Source organism: Rhizopus delemar, genomic scaffold, assembly GCF_000149305.1.
Source record: "Rhizopus delemar RA 99-880 supercont3.4 genomic scaffold, whole genome shotgun sequence".
NCBI lineage: Eukaryota > Fungi > Mucoromycota > Mucoromycetes > Mucorales > Rhizopodaceae > Rhizopus > Rhizopus delemar.
In genome coordinates, this window is record NW_027137830.1 from 1648218 (window position 1) to 1669389 (window position 21172).

A 21172-nucleotide genomic window follows, 5' to 3' on the forward strand; every position below is an offset into this window, starting at 1 on the left:
ATTACAATAAAGGTATAAAAAGAAATGAAACGTTTATTTATTTGTTGGTAAACTTGGCAGCTCTCTTTTCGGCAAAGGCGCCCATTCCCTCAATTTGATCAGCCTATGAAAATAATGAGCTTTTGATTATACTTCCGAAAATATAAACTTACAGTTCCGAAAAGGGATTGGAAAAGGATACGTTCCCAACGCAAACCAGCAGAGAGAGAGACTTCATAAGCTACAGGGTCAAATGTGTTAGCTTGTATGTATTCCTGTTCATCTTCTTTTATGTTTACATTTATTAATAGCTTCCTTGGCCATTTGAACAGAGGGTTGGCTCATGTTAGCAATTATGTTACCAGTCTTGACAGCTTCATCAACAAGCTGATCAATAGGGAAAACCTTGCTGACAAGACCTATGCACCATGTATTTTAGGATTTCTATAGCTTGTAATAATATTATTCTATACCAGCTTGGTGAGCTTCATGAGCATTCAAGTTAACAGAACCAGTCAAGATCATTTCCATAGCCTTGGATTTACCAACGGCCTTGATAAGACGCTGAGTACCACCCGCACCAGGAATGATGCCCAACTTAATTTCGGGTTGACCAAAAACAGCTTTTTCTCCAGCATAGATGATCTTAAAAAGAAAAGGTTATTATCTATGTATTTAGATTACAAGCCAACTTACATCACACATCATAGCTAATTCACAACCACCACCAAGCTATAAAGGATATGAGTCACATATACAATAATTTAGATAAGACTTACAGCATATCCGTTTACAGCAGCAATGATAGGTTTCTTGATATCAATCATATGAGCCCAGTGACCCAAAAAGTTCTTTGTATAAGTATCAACAAACTTGAAATCCTTCATTTCTTTAATGTCAGCACCAGCTATTGAGAACATGAATCATGTGTGCCTCTCTCTTATCTGTTGTTTATTTTACCAGCAAATGCCTTTTGAGAACCAGTGATAACAACAGCACCAATATTTTCATCTGCATCATATTTATCAAGAGCATCATTCACTTCAGTAAACAAATCACCACATAAAGCATTCAAAGCTTTAGGGCGGTTCAAGGTGATCAAACCAACTTTCTCTCTTGTTTCGGTCAAGATATGAGTATAGCTAGCATCATTAGTGGAAGCAGCCTCTGTATACAAAAAAAAAAGTTATTTCATGTCGCGTTTTTTTTTTAAAAGAAGAATATTTCATACGTCTTTGAATAAAAGAAGTAGAGAAGGCTCGAGTAACAGTGAGCTTGGAGCAAGATAAAGGTCTAACAATAGCAGGACTAACGAGATTTCTAAGCATCTTGTAAAGTTTTTTTTATTTTTTGTGAAGGAAAAAAAAGGGAGAGAAAAATAAAGTTCAAAATAAATAATCATTGACGGGATTTGGTTTAACCATGACACATGCTAATACAGAATATGTAGCAGTAAACGTAATAACCTTCTCTCTCTTCTTCTGTAAACAAACCTATTAAACTATATACATCATTCTAGTATTGTGTTCTTTTATTGTGTTTTAGAATTGTATTTATAAATGAGATGTTTTGTTTTGACGCGTCTAAAATACATTTTCCCATGCTACATAAAATTCCCACGATGACTTTTTAGTTGAAGAAATGAATATAACCTATGCAAAGATACGCGTTTAATAATAAGCATATATAATGATAAATCATAAAACTAACCCAACACCAAAGAACCAGCACCTGTAATGGTTCCAATCATGTATTGCAGTATCTGTAACTTAATTCTTTCCATTTGCCTTTTCAATTCTTGTATTTCATTTTCAATCTTTTCATCTGTCTCTTGTAGTCTATTATGCTGTTCTACTGTCTCATCCCGAATACGCCCTTTGTCCAAATTTAAATCCAATCGAACTCCTGCTTGACTTCTCACAATCTCTTCTCTTAACACTTTTTTTAACTTTTCAATTTCTCCTTTTAATTTCTCGTTGGCAAATTTAACTTCTTCTACATCCCTTCTTTCCATAGCTCTTATTTCACTCTTGAGTTTACTGAGATCTTGTTTATATCGACTGATTGTCTATTAAATATTACAAACCATAACGTAGCCCAGTTTTTATTAATTATTACCTGTTCTTGATCTGCTTTGCTTACTAAATTACTAGTTACATTAATGGTACTAATATAAAAGAAATAAGTCACAGATTGGAATAACAATATGAAAAGAGCAATTTACCTTTCTTCAACTACATCATCAAGAGCATGAATAACTGTATTGGCTTGAGTTGTAGAAAATCCTTCCTTTTCAAGTAATCGAGCAAACCTTTCAGCATCAAAATAAGGCATATTTATTTTTTGCTCTGGTTTAGATGAAGATCTTGTCCTTAAGCGTCTTGTGTTATGTATTGATGAATAAAATCTATAATGTTTATCTATATTATAATTCCATGTAAGCTTTTTGTCTCTTTGAAGGAAGGAAAAAATAGTAAATCCTTACTTGTTTGAAATAGTTGCGTTGTTATGTTTCTCGTTAATGAGTTCATGTGTATTTATGTGAGTTTAAAAAAAAACGGAAAAGGGGCAAAAAAGTAAAAATAAACTGCAATTCCCAAAAAAAAAAAAATAGTGACGTTGATCAAGGTACGCTAAAAGGTATTGATTTTCATTCCAGTGCTTGTGGTATCAATGGACTTTTAACAAATCAAATGGGGGGTTTGATTTATGCAGAGAACAATTATATTAAACACGGCCTTTGCTTAAATACCTTTGAAAAATTTAAAGACAATGAATTGGGGTGTTATTACAAGCTTCGGTTATCCTTGGCTTCGAATTTATTTATCTTCGTACTGGCTACGCCTTGCTTTGTTCTTAGCAATAGTCCAAACTTGTGTTACATGGTTGAGCTCTAAAGAATAAGATGGATGGTAAATGCATCGAAAATCTCTATGTCAGCAATATAAAAGGGTGAGTTATCCATGATGAAATAAAAACATTTTATTTTTGGAAACTTACATATATGATCTAAGTGAGACAAATTCAAATAGTGGCTAGTATCTGTCCACTTAATTTTCTTAGGAATTTGTAGGTCTCATTTCTATATTGACAATGTTCGTTGATGAAATTTATCCAAAAATAGAGCTTGACACTGCTTGAGTCGTTGGTATAGTAAATACATTTGATCCATTACCAAATGAGAGATATGTAGGAAATACCATATAGTTGTTAATCAGTCTTTTAAGCAGTAAAGTACTTTTTTGTCTATAGGCTTTTTTTTTTGCATGAAATATCATAAAGCAATAACCTGAAGTGTATAATATTTAAAAAAGTTTTTTATATTAAATATTACCATAGTTAGGTCCTTGGCTTCTTTGATTTTAGATGTGATGAAATAAATGTAATATGAGTAAATGTAGGTTTTTTTTTGTAATAAGATAAAATATAATAATTAATTTCTTGTCTCCTAGCCATACCTATCAATGGATTTAGAACATAAAAGACAAGCATTGACATACTTCTTTTCAATAAGCATTGTTAACTTTATCTATTTAAGGTTACTCTCACTTTCTTTGATGTTATTTATATGAAGATAGCTTTATAATTCTTGTAGCATTGCCACATACAAATAAATTTTATTTGCATTTAAGTCATTTAATGGTAAGAATAAGCCCAAGTCCGTTTAGTCAAGAAAATCTTGTAGAATTAGTGGCGTACACCCTGCAAACTGCAGACTATTTTATCCAAAAGAATTATGTAGGCATATTGCTTCACTGTGCACTTAATTGGCCTAACAATATCTTTGTCTGCAATTCGAGTTTATTTTTTATGATTTAACACTATTTTTCAACTATTCCGATGATTGTTTCATCGGTTCTTCTTTCTGTAGTCCTTCTATAATCTTAACTTGCCAATTTCCACCTTTTTAAGCTCTTTGTCTACCAGTTCTCAAAGTAACAAAATATCCATTTTTAACACTAACTTAACTACGCCAATAGTATCAGTATAAGGCCGTAAAGGCTGTTCTTTAAAAATCGAAATACATGCTTATGTACACTCTGATCTGCCATTGAAATGCAGCACTTTCCCTTCTGCAGAAAAAATATAACAATTATCTTAATTGAGAATGAAATAAGAAATTCTTGGTTCCTTTTTCCTTGTCTAAAAAGAATAAAACTATATAATAGGGAAGCATAGCCTGCTTAGCATTGTTCCTTTTCTTGTCTATCATAATGGAGCTAAATTTATCACAGTCAGCCACACTGTGTTTCAATTTTGTCAAATCGACAGAAAAGGTTTCCAATTCTTTCGTCTTGGCAAAAACGATTCCTTTTTGGTATGATAAAATAAATGTATTCAAAAATATGAATTGTTCTATATTGTATAATTTGGTGTCATCAAAACTGACAATACCTGACTTAATTCAGGTTGGCTTTGCTATTGTTTTCTTTTTTAATGACCAACTGTATTAATGCTAACTAAAATAACATGTATGTCATCACTCTTGGCATGATGTTTAAGGTAGAATTCTAAACAAAAGTAATAAGATCATGTGTATATTATAGTTAAATGTGATTTCTCTCTATTCCTATGCCATTATTGGGCGTTATTCTCTGAAAATAACAAAAGATGGAAGACTAGTTAAAGTAGTGAATTTAGCAAATTGCAACTGCTGATCCGGGCCGCAACGGATCTTTAAATGAGGTAGTCGCCACCAAAAGAGGCTGAATTACTGTATCACAACACTTACTATTTTTAAATCAAAGATATTTAATGCTTTCCTCAGCCCTTTTGTTTTCTTTTTCTTTTCTTTCTTTTTTTAATTTAAACAAAAATGGCTGGATTCAAGTTAGAAGTTCCAGTAGACTTATCCGAAAAGACAACAAGCATAATAGATACAGCCAAGAAAATATTGCACTTGGTTACTTTACTTACAACGGTTTTAACGATATGTATTGTAGTTCCTATGTTAGTAACTGAAGTACGCTATTTGGTGAGTTTAGTCAAAGATCATAAAGGTCTCAATCTAAACGGTTTTAAAATAGGATGGAGGCAAACCAGCACCAAATTATACTTTATTCGTGGCTATCATCAGTTTACCTATTCCATTCTTTTTAGTCTATTTTCCTTGGATGTACGAGCACCACAACAAATTTAGACGCCCTGGTAAATTCTGTCTCAAGAATCGCACCAACCTGATCTTTTGTGGTTTCAATTCCTTCCTTTGGGCTACTGCTGGTATTGCTACAGCCGTTTATGCAAATGATGCTTCCGCTTGTACGGTGGATCCTGATATTCAAGAGGCTTATGGTGATTCTTATGTGAGTGCTTGGGGAACACAGGTAAAATTAAAAAAACTCTCATTGTGATGACAAAAGGATCTAAATAAGGACTTTTTTAGTGTAACTTAGCCAAGGTGGCCGCTGCCTTTGCTTGGATTACTTGCATCATTTGGCTCAGTACTTTATTATGCACCCTTATTTCATTCTGGAGAGAAAAGCAAGATATTCAAAATAGATTAAAGGAGCACAGGATGAGTAAACAGTCAAAATTGGAACAAGAGGGAAGCGTTGAGCAAGGATACGCTAGACCCACTTATCAAGAGGAGGAACCAACCCATCATCAACATGAGTCTTCACCTCTAAATAATCCTGTTCATTATGAGCAACCACATTATCAGCACTCTTCTCCTTACGAAGGAGGCAACATGGGACAGTATCAGCACTCACCCTATGATGCTAGTCAATATCCTTCAAATCAATACCATACGAGTCCTCCAACTCAATTCTCTCCCATGCCAACACCACAGCATGTAATGCCTCATCCAGACCAAGTTCACTATAATAACAATCCTAATTTCTAGTCCCTTATTGTGTATATTTTTACTGTACAGTATTTCCAAATAAAAAGATTTAAAAGACATTATTGTCATATTTATCATAGCCATTGCTATCATTGACTCGTCACTGGTTAAACAAATAGGTATAATGAAATGATTATTACAATATGCAATGCTAATAATAATATATACATTGTATATATGCTAACACGTATAAACAATCAAAAGCATAAAAAAAAATCATATTAAATGTACTGATAGCCTTGAGAAGGAAGTGTATTAAAAAAATTAAACTCGAAAGACTGTTCCTCCTTTCCGCTTTTTTGCTTTAGTAACAAGATCGTGCATAAATAAAGGGAAGGGGTCCACTATGCATATAAACATGCCATTTAATACTTGTAACCTTTGAATAGACCATCAGTCAACTGCTTTGTTCCACTACTCTCGTAAAGTAGTCCGGCATAATTATCTGTACTCTGCTTGAAACTCATATCTACTTTCGATACTGATAGTTTCCTTGCAGTTTCTGATCATAGTGATAGCTCTATCCTTATTATGATTAACAAAGTAAGCGGTATTTAACTATTAAGAAAGAATAAAACAAACTAAATATTAAAGAAGCGAAACAAAGATTTCATCATGTTTGACTTATTAAATTTTTCAGGCACTTCTCAAAATATCTATTTTGATTGATCATTGAAAAGTATGTGAAGGGTTCTCTTGAGGATGTACATCATATTTCGTGGTTAATTAATTACAATCATCATTTAAGGATTTGAAGCGTTTAATATGTTTTTGCCATTCGTCAGGAAGATCACTCTGTTGTTTCAGTAAAACACCAAATAGATCTTAAAATAACATTTTCTTTGTTTGATCGATTTTATCAAATACAAAATAAGAAAGGGAAGAGGAATAAAGAGAACATTGAAAGAAGATCATGAATTTAGTAAAGTTTTAAGAATACGTACTGAATAGTCAAGAAGAGTTCTTAATGCATATGTTATTCACTTGTATGGATCTCATTGGTTCAGTTCTATTTATAAACCGTTCCTTTTCATTTTTTATATGAAAATCACTATGTTAATAAATTGAGAGGTTGCTTTAAGTAATAAAAAAAAGTTGTTGCTGTTTTGAGGCTGTTGATTAAAGGGTGATGGTATATCGCTTCACATAAACCGGTTAGTTACAAGTAGCTGAAAGGCTTGCTTTAGATGTAGATAATATAAAAAGCTACAAATATTGATTTCATAAAATCATCGTGTTCGGGTGTATCATCTAACATGGAATAGCTTAGCAAGTCTTTTTTTTTAGGAACTAGTTTTAAAATTCAAATGTTCTTTTGGTACTAAAGTTCTTTTTTTGTTTAACATATGAGTTGCTCGAGCGAGTACTTTTTCATTAACATAAACTTGGTCTACTTTATAATTTTATGCATCCTATTTTCGAAAATGTCAAAACAAATAAATCGGCTTTGCGATTGATAATAATCATGCGGTACTTGCACCAAGTTATGCTCAGTTATAGTTGCTTATATGAAGATGTTTATTTATCTTACAAATGTCACACAACATACGCATCTTTGCTAGTCCGTTCATGCTTAAATCTAAATAAAACCATAAAGCTTATTTTTTCTTTCTTTTTTTTTTTTCTTTAAAAAATTATCCCTTTCATGACAGAGTTAACATATGATAACATTGAACAAGTACTTGAACATGATGACAAGGTTAAAGTAGTCATGGTTGACATGGATGGTGTGCTGCGTGGTAAGATTTTGCATAAAGAAAAGTTTTTGAAAAGCGTCAAAAGCGGCTATGGTAAGTTTATATGCATAGACAACAGCAGGGTTTTAATGAAAATTTCAGGTGTTTGTACTGCTTTACTTGGTTGGGATGTACAAGATCATCTATACTCAATACCCAACGACTATTCTGGAAGCAGATGTTCGTTTAATGATATGACTGCAAAAATTGATTTGGCTACATTTCGTCGGATACCTTGGGAAGACAACGTTCCTCTCTTTCTTATTAACTTCCACGATCCAATCACTGGAAAGCCTGTTGTTTGTTGTCCGCGTAATGTATTGAAGAGTGCTGTGGATGATTTTGAAAAAGAAATGGGTATGACGCCCTATTGTGGCGTTGAGTTTGAATTTTACTGCTTTAAAGGTAAGTGCAAAAGACAAGAAACCATGCAGTGAGGTCATTGTTCAAACAGAAAGCATCGAAAGTTTGGTTGAAAAAGGCCACGCAAACCCAAAGCCAATCACTGTGGGCACTAGCGGTTATTCTATCCTCCGTCCTCTTGAAAATCAAGAATTTTACTACAACATGTTTGATTGGCTAAAGAAGTTCAAGATAGACCTTGAAGGTTGGCATTCTGAGTATGGTCCAGGCTTATTTGAGGCTGCGGTGATGTATAAGGAAGCAAAGGAGATGGGTGACCGATGTACGCTGTTCAAAACGGCCGCTAAACAAATTGCTAAAAAACACGGTATCCTGGCTAGTTTCATGGCAAAGCCACATCAACAATATCCAGGTACTTCAGGTCACATTCATATCAGTGTAAAAAATAAGCAAGGAGAAAATATATTTGGAATTGGCGAACCCAGCCATATACCAAATATGACAAAGAATATGGTTTGGTTTTTAGCCGGTCTTTTAAGAGGACTGCCTAGTATCTTGCCACTGTTAGCACCTACAATCAATAGGTAGATAAAAAAAATGTATAGATAACAGGTACAAATGATCAATATTAACTTGAGAAATTACTAGTTATAAGAGACTAGTTGAGAACTTTTGGGCTCCAACAACTGTTTCATGGGGAATTGAAAGCCGTAACTGCGCAGTTCGTGTGCTTGTTCCTCCTTATAACTCTCCAGAGTCAGCTCAATTAGAATTGGTAAAAATAAACAAGAATATAATGTGCTATAGCTAAGATCCTATTCAACAGAGAGTCCCAGGAGCAGATATGAACCCTCATTTGGCATTAGCAGCTGTAGTTAGATGTGGTTATTGGGGTATAAAGACACAGCAAGAGTTACCACACGGACCAAGTCAAACAGCAGAAGAAGCTGCAAGTTGCCCAAGATTAGCACGTACACTACAAGAAGCAACTGCTGCAATGGATGCAAAGGATTCTGTGGCGCGTAAAGTGTTAGGGGATGAATTTGTAAATCATTATGTTATCTCAAGAAAGCATGAATGGAATATGTGGCAAAATGCAGTAACTGATTATGAATTGAAGCGTTATATGGAACTCATTTAAAATACTCGCTTATCGCTCCAATAAAAGCAAAATGAATCCAATTGTTATTTTTAATTGACGATATTTATTTTCTACTATTTGACATAATGTCAAACAAGAAGAAAATTCATTATCCACCTAAGGATAACAATAATTGACTAGCCATTTAAGGTTGTATAATTATTCAAATTTTTTCCGGACCTATTTGCCACATTAGAAAACTATTTGCCTTTATGCACTAGATTTAGTCCCTACCAATCAACCTAATTATGGGTTAGATAAATTGCCTACTTTTCACAAGCTGACCTGTCGCCAGAACATTCAAAGTTAATTACAGAGTACTCTTTAAGCACAAGATATTTAGGAGAGGCTTAAGTCTCTAATAGAGCATCACTTTTAAGTCTCTACATTTCAGATCTTCAATTGTCATTAACATACCTACTTTGACCATTCTAATAACCTTTACAGGCTGCAAGAATTTGACGTGAAACATAATCAAATGCTACGCTAAATCTTTCTTAGAATAATGCACATTGTTAGAGTATATGGCAGTAGAGATTTTGGTGCTCCATATACAAATTAGTTTGAAATACCAGCAGCTACGCTCACTGATGAAGAATGATAATTATTGAAGCTTATAAAATAAATTTATTTAGAGAGGAAGTAAAGTGGAAGGTATGCTAGGGTTGTGGCTCTGCTATAGAATGATACTATAAATACCTCTAGATTTCATTACATTATTTTCTTTTATACTTTATCCTTCTATGGATTCTATATTTCTATCAACATCCCTTTTTGAGCTCATGGACTCGCACAAATAACGGGTATTCATCGGTTCTCATTCATTCTTTGACTGTATTTATGTTGTGATCTGCTTTCTCTGCAGGACTATTTGCTTTCGGCAGACCCATACACATGCTTATACGTAGCCGAGTTATCCTTATTGCATTGTAATGTTTAAGAAAATACATTATTGACAGGGGACAAAACAAAGCTAAATGACTTTCCTGATGTGGCAAATAAATTGATAAACCCTGTACAAAAAATAATTATCAATTAAGGGTATTCTTTTTCCCCAATAAAGAAAGTTGAATGTATTAGTACTTCGTTATACAGAAAATAACAGAGGGACTTTTTGATTTGAGTTTCTGTATGCACGTTATTCAGGTTAACAAATCTTTTGGTTCCTTGCTCTCCCTTCTTCTTCTGAGATTAAAATATTCAGTGAAACCCACTTCACGTATAAAATCAATTAATGCAATAAACGTGGATAATTTCAAAAAGCAATACATTAATAACTTTCATTCTCCCTTTTTCTTTCTATTTATTTCTCTCCTACTCCTTTCTCTTTTCAGATTTAAATTTTACAAAATGGAAGAAAAAATTGAAACATTTAATAGAAATGAAGAAAGAGAACTTGTGCACAAATTGGATAAAAGACTTTTATTATTTGCCATGTTTGGTAATTTAGTAAAAGCTTTGGATAATTCAAATTTAGGTAAATAAAAGTAAATACGTCGTATACTTTAATACTTATTTATTAGCGAGCGCATATATTAGTGGTATGGAAGAAGAATTACATGTAAAAGGGCTTGAATATAATTGGATGGGTATATTGTTCATGCTTGGCTATTTATCGTAAATACCAGTGTTAATTAACCATTTATAATCAATTAATGATAAATTCTTTATAGCATGCAATTACCATCCAACATATTACTTTCAAACATGAAGCCATCAAAATATCTTCCTACATTGGAGCTTATCTGGTGTCTATTGACGATTGCGATGTCATGCGTTCAATCTGTACAAAATATTTATTTTATTCGATTCTTATTAGGATTGGCTGAAGCTGGCTTTTATCCAGGCGTAAGTTATTTTCTCCCTTTACTCCTTTATTATGAAGTTGATCATTGCTACTATTTTAGATTGTATTTTTAGTAGGTACTTGGTACACTAAAAAAGAATTGGGAAAAAGATTAGCGTTATTGACCATTTGTGGATCATTTGGAAGTGGTCTCAGTGGTGTTGTACAAGCCATCATGCTCAAGACAATGGACGGTATCTTTGGTATTAGTGGGTAAGAATCAGCTTGTGATACAAAGCACAAAACACTTATATTTTACATACATCAGATGGCGATGGATGTTTTTATTTGATGCCTCAATCACTCTTGTACTGGCTTACTTTGGATACAAGTATTTACCAGATTATCCTCATAACACAGATTGGTTAACTGAAAGAGAGAAATGGGTAGCAACACAAAGAGTACAACAACAACAGCAAAACGATAGTCATCTATCATCTCAATTAACAAGAATGGAAAAGGTTAAATTACTGATAAAGAACAAATATTTATATGCATTTATCATTGGATGGTCTTCTATACATATTGCTTTGGGCGCTTCGCACGTACTCGGTATTGTGGTTAAGAAATTGGGGCATAATGCTATCACCGCTAATCTCTTAACAACTGTAAGTTTTTTTTTTTTTTTTTGTGCTCCCTTCTAATGAATGATAGCCCGATACAATTGTAACGATGATTGCTGGTTTATGCAATGGTTTTATTAGTGATAGACATCGTACAAGGCTTTGGTGTATTATTGTTCCTGCTTTCTTTGGTTTAATTGGTATAAGGTAAGTGATAAAATTGATAGGTTAAATGGATATTAAAATGGTACTTTATTAGTATGTTATCTGCATTTGTACAACCATTTCCTTTGTTGTATTTCGCTTTTCTGCTAACACACGCTGGTTTGGGCTCTTTAACCTCTGTAAGAATTTTTTAACAAAAAAAGAAACTAAATGTAACAATCTATAATTATAGGTGGTAATGACATGGGCAACAGAGGTAATATCACCCAATATGCAAATAAGAGCAATGGCTATTGCAATTATGAACACATCCTCTTCTCTCACCTGGACGTGGACTTCATTACTGTTATGGCCAGTGACAGATGCTCCTTATTATCGTACAGTATACACATATGAAAAAAATATTCTTACGTAACTTACGCTCTATACATTATAGATAAAGGATTTACAGTCGGAGCAGTGCTTGTTGTATTATTCATCTTATCCATGGTTTCAATTTATTATATGCAAAATCATAGTGTAAAGAAGCCTAATTCAGAAGGATTCTTACCTCTACCAACAGAAGAAGAAGAAGTCGAAGAGAAGTAGCTCGTTTAATATAAAACGTAATCGTATAGCTTGTTTTTTGTTCTCAAGTTGAAACATGTACACGCATATTATTTATTTTTATTCGTAAATTACTTTATCGCACAAATAAAAAAGATCACATACCCATTCAATTCTGTGAGCCTGTTTCTTCTTTTCTATTCTCGTCTATGGAGCTTCTAATAATATGTAGACGAAAGTGCAAATTGTCTAGTTAGAATATCCATATAAAATATGTTTTCTTTGTACTAGTCAAAGTAGTAAACAAGTTGGATAATACTTTTTTTTTTTCTTTTGATCTATCTTTATTTTTTACATACTGAAAATGGGTATAAAAAGATACTCGACTATGAATATACATTATTTTAATGGTTTTCATTACCATATTTTGTAAGAACAACCTCTTGAATATCTATTCTCATTTCAAGCCACATTCATCAAATACCGGATGATTCAATAACATGTCCAAATCTATTTGCTGGATTAAATAAGAAAATCAACCTTGAAAAAAGTGAAACACTGACAGTGTTGTCAAGACTTCATATGCAGCGGATAGTAAATTTTTAAGTAAACGCGGATTTTCTGTGTGTGTGTGTGTGTGTTTTTTTTTTTTTTTAAAATGTCAAAAATGAATACTCGTCTTGCTCATGATGCAACTAAAATAAATCCAAAGTTTGAAGGTTACAAACTTCAACCTTGCATAGATATAACAAACATATCTCGTACTGATCTCTCTGAAGGAGGAATACAACTAGACAGTATATCTATTAAAGATCACCACAGGCTCGGATTTCGAGATCTCCAAGCTAGGATTCGACAAAGTCACCTATTTTATGGATATCCTTTAGACGAAAACAGATCAAGTAGCTTTATTATTGATAAAGAATACCAAGTACACATGGTTTTATATGACAAGGTAATATAAATAATATAATTTTTTTTTATTAAATTAATGCATTTATATTCTACAGAGCACAAAAACAAGTCAATTCCATTTTATAAGTCAACTCATCAAGCCTCTTGGTTCTGTACCATCTTTTACTGAACCAGATTCTAGGGTACCAATTGAATCTCAATCATCTTCAATTGTAGCTATCAGTCATGAATTGATTTTGGCTTCCAATGGTGTAGGTGATATTGAACTGATTGGGATAGAGGAAAAGGATGGAAAGATACTGGGCGCCTCGCTAGGATCTGTTTGCTATATGGGAAAGGGGGATGAAGGAATTCAACCTGTCCCGTGTTATTTGCTGACTGCTCGTCGAGTCAAGGGCAAGATCATCTTGGTTGTCTACAGTCGTGCAGCTTCTAAAAACACCGAGTTCAATATTGCCACCCTGGAGATAGAAATTCCAACGGAGCATACACCAAAGCACGTCGAGGACGGCTCCTTTGAATTGTATCTCAAAACGCTTCACATCCAAATTGGGCCAGAAGTGCCTGTTTATTGTGCCATTACACCCTCGGGTGAACGCTGTATACTAGGTAGTGAAACTAAATACAACAGAGTTCATCCAAAGATTGAAGCTGTTGAAGAAGAAGAAACACCAATGGAAGTAGATTCACAAGACGAAAAGGAACCTCTTTACAAATGGAGTCAAGAAGGGCAGGATATCACTGTCTGGATTCAACTGCCACCAAATACACCCAAGTCCTCCATCAATTGTAAATTTATTCATGATCATCTTAGTCTCATTGTACAAGACACACCCATCACCTTTCCTTTTCGCAAGCTTTGGAGTACAGTGCGTGTAGATGAATGTGTGTGGACACTAGATGCCAACCGAGGACTCTTGACATTGTTTATGAGCAAAGTAGACGAGAACACACGCTGGCCTCAATTATTTGATAAAGATGATGGCGTCTTGGAAACATTATCAGCCATTGAATTATCAGAGATAAGTCAAAAGCTGGTCAAGTTTACTTCAGAAGACAGCGAACAGCAATATCTGAAAGCTGCTCAACATCCAGCTGCAACAGATATGGATGAAGATATCGACGAAGCCGGGCAGCCAGTCGTATTTAGCGTTTATGATACCCTAGGTAATGAAGTAGAGGAATTTTCCTCGGGTGCCTATCGTTGGATTAGCCAATCGTTTGACGCTTTTAAATCTCTTCCCTCGATATGTCTTCAAATGGATGTGGACGGTATTGTTTACGAGCTATCAGAAGGAAAAGATCATTCTATTCAGATAAAACACACTGCTACATTTGATGCATTTGCATTTGTAAAGGCATCAAAAAGAGACGCACGGTATATTTTACATGACCCTTCACTTTTCTTTACTTGTGTTATCGAAAGTACGCGAAATGCCTATATCTATTTTCATCATGATGACAAGAGATTATTCGAGACGCAAACACTGGTCGATCTTACCCTGGGAGATAAAGTAGATGTCGTAGGCGCTCAGCTTGTGATGAAAAATACGTTGATGGTTTTGACAGAGGCACACGTTATAGTTATTGAATTGCTACTCTAGAGTTCTCACCATCCAAATAAAGCGGTTACACAAATCAGGGAAAAGTTTCAAGCGACATTAATAAAGTGAATTAAAAGTGTGGGGAATAAGTTTGTTTTTGTCGTTTTTCTTCTTCTTTTTCTCATTAAGAAGCATGGCTTTATTGAATACAGGACTTTTTGGGGTCAAAAAAAGCTTTTACCCAATCTTTAGACATTCATTTAGTACATGCTCAACTTATTTCCGAGATTTTGTTCCTGCAAGTCGCGGTCCTTTGGAAGGAATTCGAGTGTTAGACTTGACAAGAGTATTAGGTACACAACAAAAAAATGTAAAAAGAATCAATTGAGTAAACAGTATGATATAGCTGGTCCTTACTGCACAATGATGCTTGGCGACTTGGGGTAAATAAACAGAATGGTGTGGATAAAATTGACTTATTCCTGTATTTAATAGAGCGGATGTAATAAAAATCGAAAACCCTAATGGCGGAGACGATACGAGAGGATGGGGACCTCCGTTTGCAGAGAACAAGGACGCCAAGGATTCAACCCACGGTGAATCTGCTTATTTTCTCTGCGTCAACAGGAACAAAAGATCCGTGACGGTGAACATGAAAACGGAGGGTGGACGTCAATTACTGTACGACCTTGTCAAGGAAAGCGATGTCTTGGTCGAAAACTATCTCCCAGGAAAACTGGATCAATTGGGGCTGGGCTATAAGCAACTGAACAAAATCAATCCAAGGTTAGTCTATGCCTCCATCACTGGCTACGGTCAGACCGGCCCTTATGCTGATCGACCCGGATATGATGTCATTATTGAAGCAGAAGCCGGCCTGATGCATATCACAGGAGAACCTTCGGGGGCTCCTGTCAAGGTGGGTGTGGCCATTACGGATCTTACGACAGGCCTTTATGCTCACAGTGCCATCTTGGCTAGCTTGCTGCAACGCTCTGTCACTGGCAAAGGACAACATGTCGATTGCTCCCTGATAGAATCCCAAGTGGCTTCCTTGGCCAATATCGCTTCTAATTATTTGATTGGTGGCCAAGAAGCCAAACGAATGGGAACCTCACATCCTTCTATTGTGCCCTACCAAGTCTTTCCCACAAGAGATTCCTTTGTCATGATCGGCGCTGGCAATGACGGTCAGTTTGCAAAGCTCTGTCGTCGTATGGGTCTCGATCACCTTCTGGATGACGCTCGATTCCAAAGGAACGCGGACAGAGTCAAGCATAGAAAAGAGCTTATTCAACTGTTGCAGGACCGTTTTCAGGAAGAAGACAACCATCACTGGCTTGAGACACTAAACGGTGCTGGTTTTCCATTTGCTCCTATCAATAATATCGAACAAACATTTCAACATCCTCAGATCAAAGCGAGAGGCTTAGTCCATGAAGTAGAGCATTCACGTGCTGGTAAAATTAAAATCGTAGGTCCTCCAGTGAAATACAGTGAAGCAAAGACAAGCATAAGAAGACCACCTCCTCTTCTTGGAGAACATACCGATGAAGTTCTTGAACAATTACTAGGATATACAAAGGAAAAACTTGAAAAACTTAGAAAAGAAGGCGCTATTGGATTGCATTCAGGAGAATAAAAACACTTTTTTTAATACATGTAGCTTTTCAAAGGTATATTTAGAACCTAAGCTTTGAGCTTGATCCTTCATAAGTTGGAGACATCATTCCAGTACTTTTATCTCCATGAGGTACAGAGAATGGCGATAGACTGGCCTTTCTTGGCCTTTCTATACTTGGTGGAACTTTCCGAGAAGCATAATAGGATGTACTGGATTTAGATGCCTTTAGTGTAGGAGTGGTATAAAATGAATTGTTTGGATTTGATGTGCTCGTTGTAAACGACTTTGAGGCAGCTATCCATCTTGGATTGGTAGGGGAATTGGGCGAGGAGGGTCCTGGTGGACTGCTGCTACCATCTATGGGTCTTTTTTGGTTACTTGGTTGTGGCTGGGATGAAGTTGAGTAATGCATGGCAAAGAGTGAAGGTGAATCTAGCAAGGGAGAGGTAGCTTGATGTCCATTATACTGTTGTTGCTGCTGCTGCATCATTTTTTTCGCATTGACCATGACACGTAAAGCACGGATTTGAAGAGCGGTCCGACCGGTCATGGCAGATACTTCATAGATCATACTGGCTGTTGAAATAGTTAAAGCCTGATGCAGAGCATGCGTCGCAAGGTCACCCAAGCGCTGTAAATGATAAACATCAGACAAGAGCAAAAGGCGTGAAAGTATGTTGGGTCGATGCTGCTGAGCTGTCATTAGGTGATCGGTATACAAGTATTGTACAAATGCGAGTGCGACAGCATAGATTTCAGGCATCCGCATACGCTTGAATCCTGAGGCCGCTTCCCCCTTTTCTGATAAAAGAGTGGCGAAATAAGGCCACCTTAGCTTAATGACACCTGAGTTTACAGGAATAGAGCGATTGTCATCCGTAATGATCTCCATATCCGCCATGCTTGGTTCATTCAACATACTCAAGCCAAGTTCTTGTGCCACTGGAGCAGATGTTTCTTTGGGAATGGTACAAATCCCAAATGCTTCCAAATCCACGATAGCAATATGATTGTAATTCACCTGACGATGACTATAATCCTCTAGCAAATCTCTATTTCTATCGCCAAAGATAATAAACTGATTCTTGTTTTCATACAAGACCCCTTTGTTCCACGAACCTTGCGCCAAGACTGAGCCTACATCGATTCTGACCCATACCAAATTTGTCAAATTGAGTGCCCAGATATTGAATGCTTTGAGAGTTGGTGTGAGATAGGTTCCTGTCATGACCATATGATGTCCTATCAAATACCCGCAGGGGAATCTTAATCCGGGCGGCAGTGAAACACCCGACATTTCTGCAGAATGATCCTTAAAGTCTAATATGGGAAATGAAAAGCTCTGGAGATCTCTTGTGACATCTGCAAAGTTATGATTGGAATAAACACATATCGTCGGCATATCCTCATTCATATCCTTAGCCCAAAATGGGGTTTCAGTGATGAGCTTTGCGTCTGAATCTTCTGGACAAAAGGCAACAGACCTATAGACACCGTACTGCTTCTTTAGAACTCCACCGGTAACCCATTGAAAGGTATCAAGACAGAGTACGTTGGCTTCATCAATGTACTGATTTGACATATCTTGCCCACCCATGATGATCAATTTACCCGCAGAGCAAACAGATAAGTGAGCATATCGTGCTTGTGGTTTATAAATGCTAGGTAGCACATCTGGGTATTTCCACACCATCAATTCCAGATCAAAAAGACATACATCATCTAATGCACATAAGCTTTGAGAAGAGCGTTTGTTCAAGTAACTCATTCCCCCAAAGACAATCAGGTATTTCCCATAAAGATTCATTGAATGAAAATAACGAGGTCGAGGTGGTGGAGGAGAATCGGGTTCGGCAATGTGCCGAGACCAAGATAGTGTTTCAAGATCCAAGATGTAAAGATGGTTAGTCATCTGTCGCGATGAGACCAATCTTCCACCAAAAACGTATAAACTATTTCCAACCGCAGCTGTTGCTGCTCCTACTAAAGGAGGCGGAATATCACCTGTCGTTGGTTTAGTTTCGGCTGTAAAGTCGGCAATAGATTGGATTCCTGAGTTCATTTCTAAAATAAACAAGATCGATGAGTCAAAGATCTGAATTAGTTGATTCAATAAAAACCTTCTTGTTGTAGTTGTTATATATACAGTATGCCTGCTTCCTTTCAAAGGAAGTTGTAGAAAAAATATACCAAGAAAAATCAATAAAAAAATTAAATCAAGCAAAAATAGCTTAAATTTTATTTTTCATTTTTGCTGTTTCACAAGGCTATATGTCCAACGAGTTTTTCTCGAACTTACTGAATGAACACAAGAGAAGATATTTGAAAACCTGGGATCAACTAATTGATGGTTTGTATAACAACATAACCTGACTTATTTTCCCAATTTAACACGATGTATTATGAGTGTCAAGAAGCTTTATTCGATTTGGTTAAGACGATGTTTTAAGAAAATTAGGTTTTTGATTGGTATTTGCAGCTTTTATTTGTATCAAAATATCAATGGTTTATCAATGAATCCTTTCTCTTAAAATCAGTGGTTGATGCAAGTCTTATTTTCGCAAAAGATGAATGGTTGATGAATCAATTCGTCAACTTGCAGTTTGACGTACTTGCGACTTTTCTTAAGTTAATGTATAACTTGGTCTTTGTCACCAAGGCCAGCGACAAATAGCATTTGTATCCAGATTATGGCATATAGCTTGATTTTTAAATTAAGAATAACTTGAAAATGATGATATCAAATGAATGAGTAGGAACACTAATTTAAATCAGAAAAGTGATTATCAATTGCTTTGAATATACTTCAATTTGGAAAGTGAAAGAGCTGACTGTAGTTGGTTTATTACACAGTATCAAAGAATACAAAAAGTTACTCTTTAGGAGTGATTCGTACAAAGTCCATTTAAACCAAAAGCCAATACAGAATATATGTCTTTATACATACCAATGTATGGTTATTATTCCATGCCTTTTATACATTTTAAGGCAAGATTGGATATAATTTATTCAGCTTTATTATCCTCTTCGTTAACTGCATTCTTTAAACTTCCTTTATTACTTCAAAAGATTAGTCTTCATCCCCCAAGTTTTTTCACGTAATTTCTTTTCTTAATTTGAAAAGAATTTTTTGGTAAAAAGCAGACGCGAAAGAATAAAAAGTGAAGGAGGAAGATGTGTTTATGATTTAAGCATTTGAATAGCTCTTTGATCATGCCAATCTGAAAGACTAGGATATTATCAATAACAAATGGTCTTTCAGTGAATTGGACAAACATATTTCTCATAGCTCCATTTCAAATCATTTTGATTTGTAGTCCCTTTCTATTATTTACTATCATTGTATTGAAAATCATTATGCTCAACATTATTTTGCTTTAATACAGTTGTTTGCACTCGTGTTTTATTATTTCTCTTCTCTTTCAGAAAACAAACTTTTTATTTACTTCTGTCCAATTGATCACTGAGCTCTTGTCTATGAAAGGGAATAATAAAAATCAATCTTAAAGCTTCAATTTTATTCGAACAAATAGAGCACAATTGATGTAATATTATATAACCATCGTCATATATGTTTTATATAAGCATCAAAAAAGAATGACAAAAGAAATAGATAAAACCATCATTTAGGATTTTTCATATCTCGTTTCACAGCATCAACCAAAAATATGTTCAACGGAAAAATAATAGCTCAGCCAATCAACAAGCAGTATATAATTTAGGATAAAAAATGATTACGTGAGAAAGAGATGCAAAAGAAAAAAAAAGGTATTTCTTGATATGCCTTGTAAAAAAAAAGGGAGGGGTTCATCTTACAAGTGAAGCAGTAAATGCTTTCACAAAAAGCCTCTGCTATGACATAGTCCCTGCATAAAATAGATAGAATGCCTTGAGTTGTACAAGAATTATTGATGAGGCGGAAAGGTTGATTTTACCGACATAAATAGCCAATCACATAAAAGACAATAAAACCAAACATCACCTTTTTTTTTTCTTGTTCTTCTTCTTCTTTATCTCCCCTCCTCTCTCTAGTTACATTATTAAGATGACTGCCAAGATTTTTAGTTTAGACGAAGTTAGCAAGCACAGAACTAAGAGTGACTTGTGGGTTATTATTCATAACAAGGTTTATGACATTACTCATTTTATTGCAGAGGTAAAAAAAAAAAAAAAAAAGGAACAAAAAAAAACTTTTATTAACACATATAAAAGCACCCTGGTGGTAAGTTGAATAGAAAGAGAGAGAGAGAGAGAGAGAGAGAAAAAGATAAAGTCTGAAAAAGTAACATTATTTAATAGGTGAAGAAGTGTTGGTTGATGAAGGAGGTAAGTAATATGAATGATATCATTCAAGTATTTATATTATAATATCAGGCAAGGATGCTACTGAAGCATTCGAAGACATTGGACATTCTGATGAAGCACGCGAAATATTGGAAAACTACCTGATTGGTACTTTAGATGAAGCAGTGAGTATATTTTTATTATAAAAATTATATAAAAAATTGACACATTTTGTTAGTCACAAAGAAAGGAATACAATGTGAATGTGATTCGTGCAGGTGAATTACCAGAAGAAAAGAGTTCGTAAGTAGATGAATCATAAAACTTTGATAAACACAACTCAATAATTTATAGTAGTTCTTTGCGCATCATTTTACCTGCTATTGCTATTATCGGTGCCCTTGTTTATAAATTTGTACTTGCACCCAAGGCTCATTAATAACGCTCATTTGCGCATGATTATTTTTGTTTAAATTATCAAAGATTAGCAGTGATAATAAACCATTTACCTTATAGCTTCAACAGGCTCTGTCCCTTTTTCTTTACTCTTCTATACACAGTCGGGGGAACTTTTTTCTTTTTAGAAAAAAACCTGGAACAATTAAAACCTTAATTTTTTTC

At 35.0% G+C, this 21172-nt stretch overlaps 9 protein-coding genes across 9 annotated transcripts; 6 read left to right on the plus strand and 3 right to left on the minus strand.

Moving 5' to 3' along the window:
- Positions 1 to 37: 37 nt before the first annotated feature.
- Positions 38 to 1307, minus strand: RO3G_06103 (uncharacterized protein; the record flags this gene model as incomplete). Its single annotated transcript, XM_067660693.1, has 8 exons — positions 38 to 103; positions 153 to 220; positions 279 to 398; positions 453 to 624; positions 676 to 711; positions 759 to 886; positions 940 to 1146; positions 1211 to 1307. 8 exons carry the CDS (start codon positions 1305 to 1307, stop codon positions 38 to 40), a joined length of 894 nt encoding a protein of 297 aa, XP_067516794.1.
- Positions 1308 to 1684: 377 nt separating this feature from the next.
- Positions 1685 to 2313, minus strand: RO3G_06104 (uncharacterized protein; the record flags this gene model as incomplete). Its single annotated transcript, XM_067660694.1, has 3 exons — positions 1685 to 2047; positions 2098 to 2146; positions 2204 to 2313. The coding sequence occupies 3 exons, from the start codon at positions 2311 to 2313 to the stop codon at positions 1685 to 1687; spliced, it is 522 nt and encodes a 173-aa protein (XP_067516795.1).
- Positions 2314 to 4795: 2482 nt separating this feature from the next.
- Positions 4796 to 5824, plus strand: RO3G_06105 (uncharacterized protein; the record flags this gene model as incomplete). The annotated part of the gene is made up of 3 exons (XM_067660695.1): positions 4796 to 4822; positions 5007 to 5303; positions 5363 to 5824. The coding sequence occupies 3 exons, from the start codon at positions 4796 to 4798 to the stop codon at positions 5822 to 5824; spliced, it is 786 nt and encodes a 261-aa protein (XP_067516796.1).
- A 1645-nt stretch (positions 5825 to 7469) lies between these two features.
- RO3G_06106 (uncharacterized protein) lies at positions 7470 to 9064 on the plus strand (the record flags this gene model as incomplete). Its single annotated transcript, XM_067660696.1, has 5 exons — positions 7470 to 7614; positions 7663 to 7965; positions 8015 to 8507; positions 8572 to 8698; positions 8750 to 9064. 5 exons carry the CDS (start codon positions 7470 to 7472, stop codon positions 9062 to 9064), a joined length of 1383 nt encoding a protein of 460 aa, XP_067516797.1.
- Positions 9065 to 10414: 1350 nt separating this feature from the next.
- On the plus strand, positions 10415 to 12226 carry RO3G_06107 (uncharacterized protein; the record flags this gene model as incomplete). The annotated part of the gene is made up of 9 exons (XM_067660697.1): positions 10415 to 10541; positions 10588 to 10681; positions 10738 to 10912; positions 10972 to 11123; positions 11179 to 11518; positions 11565 to 11680; positions 11733 to 11817; positions 11871 to 12049; positions 12157 to 12226. 9 exons carry the CDS (start codon positions 10415 to 10417, stop codon positions 12224 to 12226), a joined length of 1338 nt encoding a protein of 445 aa, XP_067516798.1.
- A 616-nt stretch (positions 12227 to 12842) lies between these two features.
- RO3G_06108 (uncharacterized protein) lies at positions 12843 to 14703 on the plus strand (the record flags this gene model as incomplete). The annotated part of the gene is made up of 2 exons (XM_067660698.1): positions 12843 to 13139; positions 13195 to 14703. The coding sequence occupies 2 exons, from the start codon at positions 12843 to 12845 to the stop codon at positions 14701 to 14703; spliced, it is 1806 nt and encodes a 601-aa protein (XP_067516799.1).
- Positions 14704 to 15066: 363 nt separating this feature from the next.
- RO3G_06109 (uncharacterized protein) lies at positions 15067 to 16285 on the plus strand (the record flags this gene model as incomplete). Its single annotated transcript, XM_067660699.1, has 2 exons — positions 15067 to 15086; positions 15139 to 16285. The coding sequence occupies 2 exons, from the start codon at positions 15067 to 15069 to the stop codon at positions 16283 to 16285; spliced, it is 1167 nt and encodes a 388-aa protein (XP_067516800.1).
- Positions 16286 to 16624: 339 nt separating this feature from the next.
- RO3G_06110 (uncharacterized protein) lies at positions 16625 to 18329 on the minus strand (the record flags this gene model as incomplete). Its single annotated transcript, XM_067660700.1, has 3 exons — positions 16625 to 16655; positions 16735 to 17113; positions 17189 to 18329. 3 exons carry the CDS (start codon positions 18327 to 18329, stop codon positions 16625 to 16627), a joined length of 1551 nt encoding a protein of 516 aa, XP_067516801.1.
- Positions 18330 to 20312: 1983 nt separating this feature from the next.
- RO3G_06111 (cytochrome b5) lies at positions 20313 to 20990 on the plus strand (the record flags this gene model as incomplete). Its single annotated transcript, XM_067660701.1, has 6 exons — positions 20313 to 20423; positions 20480 to 20489; positions 20567 to 20593; positions 20642 to 20736; positions 20790 to 20854; positions 20906 to 20990. 6 exons carry the CDS (start codon positions 20313 to 20315, stop codon positions 20988 to 20990), a joined length of 393 nt encoding a protein of 130 aa, XP_067516802.1.
- Between the last annotated feature and the right edge of the window lie 182 nt (positions 20991 to 21172).